Source organism: Peromyscus eremicus, chromosome 7 (assembly GCF_949786415.1).
Source record: "Peromyscus eremicus chromosome 7, PerEre_H2_v1, whole genome shotgun sequence".
In the NCBI taxonomy this organism is placed as follows: Eukaryota; Metazoa; Chordata; class Mammalia; order Rodentia; family Cricetidae; genus Peromyscus; species Peromyscus eremicus.
The window spans coordinates 32,374,729-32,388,498 of NC_081422.1; the positions used below are offsets into that span (position 1 = coordinate 32,374,729).

General features: G+C 51.6%; 1 protein-coding gene across 1 annotated transcript; it reads left to right on the plus strand.

Moving 5' to 3' along the window:
• The first annotated feature begins 507 nt into the window (after nucleotides 1-507).
• Robo4 (roundabout guidance receptor 4) lies at nucleotides 508-12,562 on the plus strand. Its single transcript, XM_059266757.1, has 18 exons — nucleotides 508-626; nucleotides 943-1,275; nucleotides 1,551-1,708; nucleotides 1,893-2,013; nucleotides 2,597-2,724; nucleotides 2,824-3,052; nucleotides 3,293-3,405; nucleotides 4,088-4,259; nucleotides 4,376-4,561; nucleotides 4,683-4,725; nucleotides 6,528-6,664; nucleotides 6,759-7,022; nucleotides 9,305-9,412; nucleotides 9,504-9,663; nucleotides 9,802-10,038; nucleotides 10,166-10,524; nucleotides 11,598-11,804; nucleotides 11,915-12,562. Exons 1-18 carry the CDS (start codon nucleotides 557-559, stop codon nucleotides 11,923-11,925), a joined length of 3,036 nt encoding a protein of 1,011 aa, XP_059122740.1. The 5' UTR covers nucleotides 508-556; the 3' UTR covers nucleotides 11,926-12,562.
• Nucleotides 12,563-13,770: the final 1,208 nt, after the last annotated feature.

Here is a 13,770-nt window from a genome sequence, read left to right on the forward strand (position 1 = left end):
TCCTAGGGAATGGACCAAGGATACATACTGCTCCCCTTCTTCTTTGATTTATTGGCCTGCAACCCCTTTGGACTCTATCTTCAGCTCCTCACTCCTGTGTCTGAGGCTCCACCTCTGGTCCCTATTTCCCTCTGTTAGGTGTCTGTCTAATGGGAAAGGATAGAGACCAAGATTTAAGCATAAGCTTCAAATAGAGCTGTAAGGTTGGAGAATTAAGGATGTGAATACAATTATGGTCAGTGTGAGGATTTCATTTAAGAAACCCTAACTTAGACATTAGGTAACCCTTAGGGCTGAAGTTAAGTGTCCAGGGTTACAGCTCAAGTGTAGAGATTAGAGAGTTTCTCACCTCTGGTCTCCTCCCAGTTCTCTAAGGCACCAAGGGCCAGGGCCGGTCAGGAAGCATCCGTTTCCTCAAAGCTGCTTCCCTACTGGGACAGAGTCTCAGTCACAAACAACTACCACCACCCCACCCCTCCCCTCCTTCCCTTACCGCTGTGAGCTCAGAGCAACCGGGACAAAGTGTGTGGGACAGGGAAAGCAGCTGAGAGAAGCCATGGGCTCTGGAGGAGTGGGCCTCCTGGGGACTAGGTGGCCTCTGCCTCTACTGCTTCTACTCATCATGGGTGAGTGGGGCCCTCTCTTTTCTAGCCCATGCTTCTGGATTCATAGCTGGATCCACGGTCAGCAGGACAAAAGAGGATCTCTGGTGTCTTTATTTCTCATTAGCAGTGGGAGTACCAGAGACTATGATGGTGGTGGTGGTGGGGTATGGCTGTGTGTCAGAGAGACAGAAAGGGCTATGCAGACCCTGGCCTGTGCACACTGACCCTCTCCTCTTCTAGCTAGCTATTTGGAAATAGATATTTGCTAATATAAGCCAACTGGCAAACTCCTACACAAGACACGAAGGGGTGCAGAGAATCTCTCTTTCCCTCCTAGGAGGCAAGGCTCTGGATTCTCCCCCCCAGATCCTAGTTCATCCCGAGGACCAGCTACTTCAGGGCTCCGGCCCAGCCAGGATGAGCTGCAAAGCGTCAGGCCAACCGCCTCCCACTATCCGCTGGCTGCTGAATGGGCAGCCCCTCAGCATGGCGACCCCAGACCTACATTACCTTCTGCCTGATGGGACCCTCTTGCTACGTCGGCCCCCTGTCCAGGGACGGCCCCAAGATGACCAAAACATCCTCTCAGCAGTCCTGGGCATCTACACATGTGAGGCCAGCAACCGGCTGGGCACAGCAGTGAGCCGGGGTGCTAGGCTGTCTGTGGCTGGTAAGGCTTGGGAGGGTAGACCCAGGGTGAAGTAAAGCTAGGTCGAGATGCTTGTGTCCAGGAAATATGAGGGGCTATCTGTAAAGGGAGGCCTGGGCGGGGGGGGGGGGGTTCTTGGGAAGGAGAGCTAGGTTAAGTTAGACATAGAAGGCCAAGGAAGTGGGTATAGCAGAATGGGGAATGGGGTAAGCATGCTAGGAGATACCAGTGAAGGACTAGGGGGGCGGGGCGGGGGAGTAGACATGCTTCCTGTTGACCTGATGTCCTCCTAACAGTCCTTCAGGAGGACTTCCAGATTCAGCCTCGGGACACAGTGGTCGTGGTGGGTGAGAAGTTGGTTCTTGAGTGTGGGCCACCCTGGGGCTACCCAAAGCCTTCAGTCTCATGGTGGAAAGACGGGAAACCACTGGTCCTCCAGCCAAGGAGGCACACAGTAAGTGGAGCCCCTTTCCCCGGAACTTCATCATGTCCTGGGCACACCAAGCAACTGACCTGCCCTCCAGTTGGCATGTCCCCTGGCAGGTCTGAGGACGAGAGGGCAGTGAGACCCCAAGTTGCCCTCCAGCCTCTACGCTTCTTCTCCTCTTGAAGACGTCATGGAGTGTCTGTACTGGCAGGTGTCCGGGGATTCCCTGATGGTGGCAAGAGCAGAGAAGAATGATACAGGGACCTATATGTGTATGGCCACCAACAACGCGGGGCAACGGGAGAGCCGAGCAGCCAGGGTGTCTGTCCGGGGTAAGAACGGGAGTCAGCTAAAGTCCAACGTAAGGTCTCAGAAGATAACAGCAATGTATTGCTCCTGAGGCTGCTCGTTTCACATACGTGGGGACTTGAGTCCAGATCTCCAGCACCCACAGAAAAGCGGAGCATGGCAGCGCGTGTCTATAATCCCAGTACTGGGGTGGAGTGGAAACAGGTGGGGTCCAGGAGCCAGCCAGCCAGTCTGGTCTACACAGTGAGCTCCAGGTTCAGTGAGAGAACTTGTCTCAAAAATCAATCATCAATCAATCAAGGTAGAAAGCAATAATAAGGACTTTATTGTCAACTTTTGACTTCCATATGCATACTAAAACCCACATGCACACATATGAGCTTAAACCCACACACAGTGTCTAAAGTAAGGTACAGGACTCCAGTTAGTATGGTGGCCAGGTATGGGGTTCGGGTATGCAGGGCTCAGTCTGGGATTGGTGAGGCTTCCCTGTGTGAGGCTAGAATGGACACAGGAGTACTCAAGGCCTGAAAACTCTGGCAGACAAGTTTGTCCATGATGAAGCTATGTTTCCCTCCCCCATCCCACCCCTGTGTTCCCCCACAGAGTCACGGGACCACAAGGAATATCTGGAACTTCTGGCTGTTCGTATTCAGCTGGAAAACGTGACCCTGCTGAACCCAGAACCCTTGAAAGGCCCCAAGCCTGGACCAACTGTGTGGCTCAGCTGGAAGGTGAGGCGGAGGACCCAGGATGTGAGAGCCTATTCAGAGTTCAGATGAGGGATGTCATGAACTCCCCAAGCCCTTATCCTTACTCCAACTTCTTCCCAGGTGAGCGGCCCTGCTGCACCTGCTGAGTCATACACGGCCTTGTTCAGGGCCCAGAGGGACCCCAGGGACCAGGGATCTCCATGGACAGAGGTGCTGCTGGGTGGCTTGCAGAGTGCAAAGCTTGGGGGCCTCCACTGGGGCCAGGACTACGAATTCAAAGTCAGACCGTCCTCCGGCCGGGCTCGAGGCCCGGACAGCAATGTGTTGCTCCTGAGGCTGCCAGAACAAGGTCAGTGAAGGGTCCTGATTGATGTGTGTGTATGGGGAGGCGGGGGGTGTTCCTTATTTATCCTAGTCCAGTCTGGACATGCTGGGGGAGAAGAGGGGGACTCTTCTTCTGCATGGTGAAGTAAACAGCTGTAAGAAGTATCTTTCCTTGTGAGACTCTGACTCTCCATCCTCGGGTGCCTCTCGACCCTCTCAGAGTCCTCTTCTTGAGCGTTTCTAACAGTCTCTTCCTTTTCTCCAGTGCCCAGCGCCCCACCTCAAGAAGTGACCCTAAAACCTGGCAACAGCAGTGTCCTTGTGAGCTGGGCTCCACCACCCACTGAAAACCATAATGGTGTCATCCGTGGCTACCAGGTAGTCCCTACAAAAATGATACTACAAAACATCATCTGAGCCAAAAAGTGGAGGGATTTTGCTTTTGTTGAGCTCACGTGCTAGGGCCTACTCAGTCGGCCAGATCTCGCCACGCATTGTACAAGCTGCTGTTCATTTCATCCCACCAACAGTTTTAGGTTATCATCTCCAATTTATACATGGAAAGCCAGATTATGGTCACAGATGGAAGAAACAGAACAGAAATCAAACGTTAGGTTGATTTGATCAAATCAAAACTTAGGCTGGGTCAGACTTAAGTCTTTAAGACAGGATTGCTCAAAATGTGGGTGCTGGACTGGCAAGAGGCGAATCACCTGGGAACTCGTTAGGAAAGCAGACTCTCAGGTCCTTTCCCAGGTCTCCTGAATCAGAAAGTGAAAACTGAGCTTGGTACCTCGATTTTAGCAAGCCTCTAGGTGACCCGAAAGCACTCTGAACCACTGGTCCTGGGTGTGTTTTAGCAGATTACCTTTGCTCCTTTATCGTCTAGAGAGAAGTCTCTCACTCGGTAGAGGAGGGGGCACAGGGATTGTGGTGTTGTTTTGTTGAGCAGCCCCCAGGAAGATGTCAGGCTTAGGAGGACCGCATGGCCATCTGCAGATGAAGGGCTCTGCTGCTGGGACGTACTAGGGGCAGCTGCTCACCTTTGCTTGTGCCCCAGGTATGGAACCTGGGCAATAATACCTCATTCCCCGCTGCCAACTGGACTGTCGTGGGTGAACAGACTCAGCTGGAGATCTCCACACGAGTGCCAGGCTCCTACTGTGTACAAGTGGCTGCGGTCACTGGTGCTGGGGCAGGAGAGCCCAGTAGCCCTGTCTGCCTCCTTTTAGGTGAGAGAAAGGTCCTATCCATATCCTTCAGCTGCCATGTCATCCTCCTGTCCCTCTTGTCTGTCGGTCCCCCATTGTCCTACTTGCCCTCTCTCTGAGCTCCACGTCCCATACAGAGCAGGCCATGGAGCAGTCGGCCCAAGATCCCAGTAAACATGCTTCCTGGACCCTGGATCAGCTGAGGGCCACCTTGAGACGGCCAGAAGTCATTGCCAGTGGTGCTGTCCTGCTCTGGCTGCTGCTACTGGGCATTGCTGTGTGTATCTACAGACGACGCAAAGCTGGGGTGCACCTGGGCCCAGGTAAGAGGAGAGCCCGCGTGTATAAGTCTCCCTGGGTCCTGCCAGAATACCAGAGGGAGGGGCTTCGATCTCTAGGAAGATGGTGGGCTCTTCACTTCTCTGTTCCCCCATTTTCTTCCAGGTCTGTACAGATACACCAGTGAGGATGCCATTTTAAAACACAGGTGAGAGCCAAAGAGAAGTCCTTAGGAAGGGCAGAGAGGTCAGGGTGAGTGGAGTCTCCGCAGAGAACTGAGTGGAGTTTTAGTCTACCCTTCTGCCAGACAGTTTAGGATCCTAGTACCTGAAGCCCTCCTGGACTCTGTGCAGCAATGAGTCTCTTCCACTGTAGCCCCCTGACAGCCGAGCAACTTGAATCATAAAACCTGAATGTTTTTGCCACCTGTCTGTTGTTCTTGTCACCTTCTCTCTCTACTCCCGTTGTTAAGTGACTAGTAGCTGGCAGGAGACCAGCACTAGTGTCTTGATTCCCCTGTGTTCCCAATATTTACCTGATAGCATGCTGTGTGTTGCCCGCCTCTTGAGCCATCCACTTGTCTTGCACATGCGGCACACTTCCAGCAGGGGGCGATCAGCCCTCAGGTCATAGATTCTTACTCACTGTGCCAAACCAGGGCCAAACAATAGGCACCTCTGCTGCAACTGCTTAACTACCAGAGCTAGCCTGTAGTCATGAGACAAAATTCCAAGAAAACAAAACAAAACAAAAAACAATTCTCCCTCCCCCCTCCCCCTTCCCCACACCAGTGGCTGAGTTTTACACTAGAAAAACGTTTCTTCTCTTTGTCAACTTCATTAGTCTTTACGCTCTGGGTCTGAATTATTTGAGAAGCGTTTATTGAGTACCTTCTGTGTACTGGATATACCAGGCCCACGGGCTGCTCGTTTCCTTTCAGCAAGGTTCCAGGCTGCATGGCATCATGTCCTGAGTTTTTCCTTGCTCTCTGGCTTCTCTCTTCCAGCTACCTCCTGCCTCCTGAACTTTGTCTGCTCGGCTTCCCTGGGACCCCTTCCTTTGTCCTCAAGGGGAATTCTATTGAGATCAGTTCATCCATTTATTTTATTTATTTATTTATTTTTGAATAGTCTCCACTCACCAGGAACTTGCAGACAGGCAGGGACAGGCAGGGACAGGCAGGGGAACAACCTGGAGCTGGATATGCAGTATGACCCAGATGCAGGGAGGGGAATAGAGAAACAGGAGGAAGAGGAGCCCACATGTACCCTGTGGAGAAGAGTATGGAGTGGGAGAAATCGCTGGCTATATTCACAGGGAAATGCAAACCGTTGTTCTGGCTGGGATACCTGGTATCAGAACAAAGGATAAGGTTTGAAATCTGGAAGCCAGACCACGGAAGATGCCCTGGGAGGCATCTGAACTCTATCTTGGTAAATAGGGAGCGGCTGAAGCCTCTAGCGGAGAAGTAGTGTTATCAAATCGCTGCTCTTGAAGGATAATTCAGACAGCTGGAGGCCAACACTGACCACAGCAAGCTTCTATTCTGCGAGCAGAGTAATTCAGGATTTCCTCAGCTCAGTATGCAGCATCAGTCCTATAGGCAGGCTCTCTTTGTCACCATTTAACAGCTGAGGAAACAGTGTGGCTCAGAGAGACCAATAGATTTAGTTCTTGGGTTGCACAGCTGAACTATGACAGGTAGAGATTTTCAAGCCATGTTTCAAGCTCCATTTTGTTCTTTTCATCTCTGTATCCATAACTGTTTTTCCCCTAATACCCCCTCCCCAGGTCTGGACAGTTTAGCCTTCCCTGATCCCAAGATAGAAAGATATGCTGAGTTCAGGGGTACCAGGTCAGGGGTCCTCTAGGAACTACAAAATGTAGAAAAACAGCTGTAAGGGTGAAGCAAACATTTCTACTCCTGCTGCTGTCCTCTGAGCTGGACGTCTTAACTAATTTGGTTCCTGTTCTTCCCTGCCTTGCTCTGCACCCCCACCACTAACCCAGGATGGACCACAGTGACTCCCCATGGCTGGCAGACACCTGGCGTTCCACCTCTGGCTCTCGAGACCTGAGCAGCAGCAGCAGCCTCAGTAGTCGGCTGGGAGTGGACCCTCGGGACCCACTAGACGGCAGGCGCTCCTGTGACTATGCCTCTTGCGAAGGGACCGCGGGGATGGAAAGCGGAGATGGAGTGCAATGTGCTCACCATAACTCCTCTTGTCGTTTTTATGACAGTGATCTCCTGGGACCCTCGGAGCCCTGGTGTGCCCCTGCTTCCAGACACCAGCACTTTTTATGGCTCCCTCATCGCGGAGCAGCCTTCCAGCCCTCCAGTCCGGCCGAGCCCCCGGACACCAGCTGCTAGGCGCCTTCCATCCAAGTTGGCCGGAACCTCCAGCCCCTGGGCCAGCTCAGATAGTCTCTGCAGCCGCAGGGGACTCTATTCCCCACGCATGTCTCTGGCCCCTGCAGAGGTTTGGAAAGCCAAAAAGAAGCAAGGTAAGGGTGGAGAGAAAAGCCATGTTCTGGGGCAGGTAGGGGTGGGACTAGAAGTGGTAATGCGGTCCGCTGACCTTAAACAAGTTGAGTGTGGGCTGAGCACCACTCCCAACCTCCCATTATCTCCTAGTGGACGCAGACCTCTATCTCGGTCCGCAGAACACTCAGCTGGGTGTTTGCTCACCATAGCTTTTTCTCTACAGTAGTGAGCCTTGGCTCTGCAGTCAAGGTGACTTAGAGATCATTTAACAAACATGCCAACTGCATGCAATTTAACTGCGTACTAGGCATGGTGGATACAAGGAACATTGGGCACACCTTTTTCCCTCTTATGAATCCCGTCTGTGTTGACCAACAAACAAGTACATCTGGAGTCTGGCCTCAGGCAACCAGTGCTGAAAAAACCTCAGGTTTCCCGCAACTCGTGCCCCACACGTCATACACTGGTTTGCTTGGACCCTGCCTCTCACTTTGCTTTTTAGAGAGAAGTATGTATACCAAAGATTCTGTACTCACAAACTCAACCATCCAAGGATGAAAACTGTTCCTCCTAGGGATGCTGGACCCAGTCCCCTGTAATATGAGGGATGCCTATAATACTTTTGGGACAGATTTATCTCTTTACTTCCAGCTAGCTGCCTGTTTCGACGTTCTAGAAGGAGACAATTATGATCGCCATTTCTCAAACGACTACTATGAAATAGCTGATTACTTATATTTATTATCATGTTTGATCTTTGAGGAGGACAGTGTTTCTCTAAATTTACAGAGAGGAAAAGATTGACGGAATGATTGGGTGACTTGCTCAACATTCCCAAATAAGCTGGGGAGCTCAGCTTTGAAGCCAGGATGATCTGTCTCCAAAGGCTGCTGAGTTCCCTGGGAATCATTTGGGAAGGTCCAGGCTCTGGGAACTGTGTTCCCAGCCGCCGCCCTGCAGAGCCTGGCACTGAACTCTGCCGGCCATCGCTATGGACTCTCTGAACTGCTTAGAGAGACCTGGCAGATGTTTTTACAGTCAGTTGTTTTTGAACAGATAAAATCCAACTTTAGTAAAAAGACAGGGTGGATTAAGAGTAATTAAGAGCTTGTTCAATATGGACAATTTTATGTGACTGTAAATATTAATAAGCTGGCATTCTTTCCCATTTTGCTCGGGGCTATTGTATTATCAATCTTGAGTGATAATGAAATGCCAGCTAAAAAGAATTGGAATAGGTCTCATTTAGGAGTCATAAACTCAGTGGTAAAGCTGTCAATCGGCATGCACTGGGCCCTGGATTCAATCCTCAAAACCAACCAAGCAACCAACCAAACAACCAACCAAACAAACAAAACTGTGTTTGTGCAGAGAGGCACAATGACTTTAGTGGAATGTATGATCTCTCCTGGAACATTAACAGTTTTAGAAAAAGATGAGTTATTTTCTACAGCCATTTATTTCTTCTTCCCTTCCTCTTCCCACCCCCACTTCCTTTCTTCCTCCTTCCCCCATTTCCTTCCTTCCTCCCCCCACTTCCTTCCTTCCTCTCCCCAACTTCTTTCCTTCCTCCCCCCCACTTCCTTCCTTCCCCCCCCCCACTTCCTTCCTTCCTCCTCTTTGATGCTGAAGCTTGAACCCAGAGCTTTCCAAGCATGTGCCCTACAATGGAGCCACACCCTCATTTCTACTTACGAAGCTTTCCTTTCTGCCATGGGGCTTCCTAGCCTGAGGCTGAGGTTTTCACTTGGCTCTGTTTCACCTCGCCCCCAATCCTGTCTTCCCCGCTCCCCAGTAAAGCAACAGTGAAGCATCTCAGGACGAGACGATGTGAGAAATGGAAATTGTTAGCAGATTCTCTCTAAGAAGAGGACTATTTGTCTCCACAGAGCAGAAATTGATGAGGAAAGGAGCAATGTGGGGGAATAGAGACCAGGAAAACTGGCATGCACACAGTCCAAGAAAAGAAAGTTGGTTCTGGAAGCATCTGTCTGGAGCAGGAGCTTTACAATCTGTTTTTATTGAATTCTCAACATCATCCTTTGAAGTGGTTGTTTACAAATGAACTTGATATTCAGAAAGCTTGATGCGTTTCCCTGAGGTCACACAGCTAAACCACTCAGTGCCCTTTCCAGTTTATCGGGCTGGAGAAAGATGGGGGCAGAGAGGAGTAGTTGTCTCCCTCTGTTATCTAGATCCAAGGTCCGAAGGTCTGGGTGAATACGAAGCCTAAAGGCAGGGCCTGTGCATGGGGCCTGAAAAGCCTACTCCCATCGTCCCTAACAGCTTCTTTCCTTTGTAGAGCTGCATCAAGCCAACAGCTCCCCACTGCTCCGCGGCAGCCACCCCATGGAAATCTGGGCCTGGGAGTTGGGAAGCAGAGCCTCCAAGAACCTTTCCCAGAGCCCAGGTGAGAGAGGTTCCCTAAGGGGGAATAAATTGGGGTCTGAGCAGGTTGGGATTTGGAATTCATGAGATTTTAGAAATTCTTTTGTTCTCAGGCCCCAAGTCTTGTTCCCCAGGAGAAGCCCCCCGAGGTGTGGTAGCCTGGCATGCCCTGGGACCACAGCATCAACGCAACTCGAATGAGCTAGCAACTCGTCCACTCCCTCCAACACCCCTCTCTCTTTGTGGAACCCCCAGTCGTGATCCACAGACCCAGTAAGAGGGCGCGGGCCAGGAAATAGAGTTGGGACACTGAGGGTGTGGGGAGTGTGGCTGGGATGAGACCAGAGCTATGAGATGTGGGCCCGAAGGATGACCTTAACTAATCTGCCATCTCTCTGGTCCCCTAACCAGGTGTGTGGAGAAGCCCCAAGCTCCCGCCTCGGACCCACGGACAGCAGCCCCTCTCTCCATCCTAAGCTCTTCCAGGCCTGCCAGCCCCCAGGCCTCTTTCCTCTCCTGTCCTAGCCCGGCTTCCAGCAACCTGTCCAGCTCGTCGCTGTCATCCTTAGAGGAGGATCAGGACAGTGTACTCACCCCCGAGGAGGTGGCCCTGTGCCTGGAGCTCAGTGAAGGGGAGGAGACACCCAGGTGAGTATCCTGGGAGAGCTGGAACCGTCCCGCTAAGCATGCGGGGGAGCACACAAACCTGCCTCAATTGCCATGCCCCTGCCACTGTGGCCTAACCAGTGTACTGTCTCCCATTTTTGCCTTTTAGGAACAGTGTATCTCCTATGCCAAGAGCTCCTTCACCCCCAACCACCTATGGCTATATCAGTATCCCAACATCCTCAGGACTGGCAGACATGGGCAGAGCTGGTGGGGGTGTCGGGTCCGAGGTGGGGAACTTACTGTGCCCACCTCGGCCCTGCCCCACCCCTACTCCCAGCGAGGGCTCCCTGGCCAACGGTTGGGGCTCAGCATCTGAGGACAATGCCCCCAGTGCCAGGGCCAGCCTGGTCAGCTCCTCCGATGGCTCCTTCCTCGCAGATGCTCACTTTGCCCGTGCCCTGGCAGTGGCCGTGGATAGCTTTGGTTTTGGTCTGGAGCCCAGGGAAGCTGACTGCGTCTTCACTGGTATGTGGGGCCACCTGCCTCCCTTAGAGTGGAAACAGTTCCCTTTCTCCCTAACGAAGAGTCAAGGCTTCCTGGTCATCATTACCCTCACTGTCTTTTAAACAATCAGTGTTATTGAGGTGTGGCAGCACATGCCTGAAATCTCAGCATTTGGGAAGCCGAAACAGGAAAATTATGAATTCCAGGCCAGCCTGAGCTGCATAGTAAAATTTTATCTCAAAAAGGAGGGAAGGTAGTTTTTACTGAACGATTGATAAGTCCTAGGTACTGGAAGAAGTGCTTCATATGCATTATTAAGAAGTCCAGGAGGAATATTCTTTACCTCTCTTTTCCAAATCAGGAAACACTAGGTCAAACAGATGTTTTAACTTGCCTAAGATCCCTCATAGATCAAGGACAAATGGTCCAATTCTGAAGCCTGGAGGAATCCAGCCTAACCCCCACCTCCAGGACCATGCTATTCCCCGGATGTGGGTCTCAGGAAGAGCTGCTTCAGCCAGCTTCTCTCAGCTGGCATTTCATATGCCTCCTCGCTCCTGCTGTGCTTCCAAGCCTCATGATTGCCTGTTTGTGGCTGAGGTTGAGGAACACCTGGGCTCAGCTTCTCTCCGTGTCAGCAGGAGGTGATTACATACATACACACACACACACACACACACACACACACACACACACACACACACGCGCGCGCGCGCGCGCGCGCGCGCGCGCGAGATCCTGCATGCCTATCTCACCCTTACTGTACCTTTGGGCCTCAAGAAAAACAGTGAGGCTTATAGGACATGTCAGGACAAAACTTATCCAGATCAGAAGTGCCCATCACACAGGGAAGAGGCTACTCAAGGCTAGTAAAGGAAGAGTGCAGAGAGCCAGAGCTGGTGTGGGAGAAAACATGGCAAACTGCTCTGTAGAGAAACACATACGTCAGGCCCAGGGGCTGCAGCCACTGGAACTGATAGACTGAGAGGCCAGGTTACATTTAGGGGTGGTGATGTATGTGTACCCTAAACCAGTCCTAAGCTTTCTGCCTTAGCCTGGGTCCCTGGGAGCTGACCATCTGCCTTCCCCCGCAGATGCTTCCTCCCCTCCCTCCCCTCGGGACGATCTCTCCCTGACCCGAAGTTTCTCTCTGCCTCTGTGGGAGTGGAGGCCAGACTGGCTGGAGGATGCTGAGGTTAGCCACACCCAGAGGCTGGGGAGGGGGCTGCCTCCCTGGCCTCCGGACTTTAGGGTCTCTTCCCATCGAAGTCAGCTCAGTGGTGCTGTGCCCAAGGCTGGTGGTAAGTATCTGGCTGGCTGCCTGACATGTGACCTTGATCAACAAGCTCCGGAGAAGAGCCCAAAGGGAGCCTGAGATCTAGTCATAATTCTGTTCCCCTTCAACTTTCAGATTCCTCCTGAATTGTCCCTGAGATGGCCAGAAGAGCATCCAGACCACTCTCCTGTCTGTCCCCAGGCCTTCCCACAGATGTAGATCTGGGCCTATGCTTCTCTGTAGCAGAGGTCCATTATCACTGGGCTTCTGGAGAGTTCTGTCGCTGGGATTGTTAAAACAAAAGGAAGTAAACCAAACTAGGTTTATTCCCTATGATCTAGGGAGACTTGGATTCCCACTGAAAGCAAAGCAGCATCTTCATGACATCAAACTCTCTCCTCACAAGCAGGGCTTTTGGCCTAAGCAAGCCTAGCTCCTCATCTCCCACCCAAGTGGATTACGGGAAGAAGGGAAGCTAACAGTGTCTTCATGGAGGACAGAAGTGGGTATTGGAGAGGGCTGTGGTGGAGACACTTAGAGCAGCCCTCTCATCTCTAGCTGGACTCCTCCTTAGAAGCCAGTTCAGCCCTCTCCCCAGCCACACCATGCAAGGAAAATGAAGGAGGAAGGTCATGGATGTGGTGGGTCTTATCTGCTGTCACGGTCAGCACTTCAAAGTTGGGTTAATGGAGGAGGCTGAAGAAAAGAAGTAGGAGAACTGGGAACCAAAACACTCTCCTCATGCCATGGTCACTGTGAGCTTCAGGAACTTGATCCTATAAAACTATCAAGACTTGAGTTCTATGATGTCATTCCTTGGGCGCTATTTTGGGAAGGGCACCTGCAGAGATGTAAGAGTTACCTGGCTAGAGAGAGGATGAAGTATTCATTGCTACTCAGAGAGTGTTCTCATTTCTGATCTTCAATCGAAGGAGAATGAGTTATATCCAACAAGTTTAAGCAGAACGTAGTTAGAGAAGAGTGGGGTGTCTAAGGGTCTGTGGATCTCGGGGAGCCAACTCCTGTTTCCCGCAGTCCCAGCCCTGCTCCCTAAAGTCTGGTTCCAGATGGTGTCTTAAAAATAGACAACCAGCTAACTTCCACAAAAGGTAGAATTTATCACCTGGGATACTTGGCTAGTGAACACCGTTCAGACAAAACAACAGGACAGATATGGCCATCGGACGACTTCTGAGTCCTGAACCATTGAAAGCCACGGGAGGGCAGGCTACCTGCATCTCCCACACATGGTGGGAGAGGTCTAGGTCAGAACTCAGGTGTTGGGGCTGTGCTGTAGAGCATCATCAGGGCCGAAGAAGATACCTCTGTGTGTGTGGAGGGAGGGCGTGATTCAGAAGCAGGCTCAGTGCTGCTAGTTCCCTGACCCCAGCAACTCTGCCTGGAGACCACTCAGTTAGGAAGCCAAGCAGGTGTGACCAGGGCGACTGATTCCTGAGCTAGGCTCAGCGAACCAGCCCGACTGGTTGGCAGGATCTTGAAAAGAGCAATGAGTATTCCCGATACACATCCATTCGAGTTTCGCTGTTTTAGATTTTTTTTTTCCCTTAGCTTTCTGGCAAAATTCCTCTTGAAACCACCCCAACTCTGTTGTCCAGGCTGAAGGGAAAGGGGATTTGCACACGTAAATATTCAGGTCAAGGTGGAGGGCAAGGCCGTGGCTCTGAAGGTCCAAGCTATCTAGAGCACTGAGGATGGAGCAGGCAAGAAGCAAGGGGGACTTCAAGCAGTGACCACGTGCGCCAGCTGCGGGGTGAGAGGGACAGCAGTTGTGACATAGTCTATGACCAGCTCTAGATCCAGTAGAGTCAAGAGGTTCCCTTCGCAGACATCATCTGTGAAGGAGCCTGGGGCCATGCAGAAGTACGCACTTCCTTCTTGACTGGGATTTCATTCACACACTATTTTGTTTTGTTGGAGACAAGGTTTCATATAGTCCAGGCCAACCTCAAACTTGCTATAGAGCTGAGACT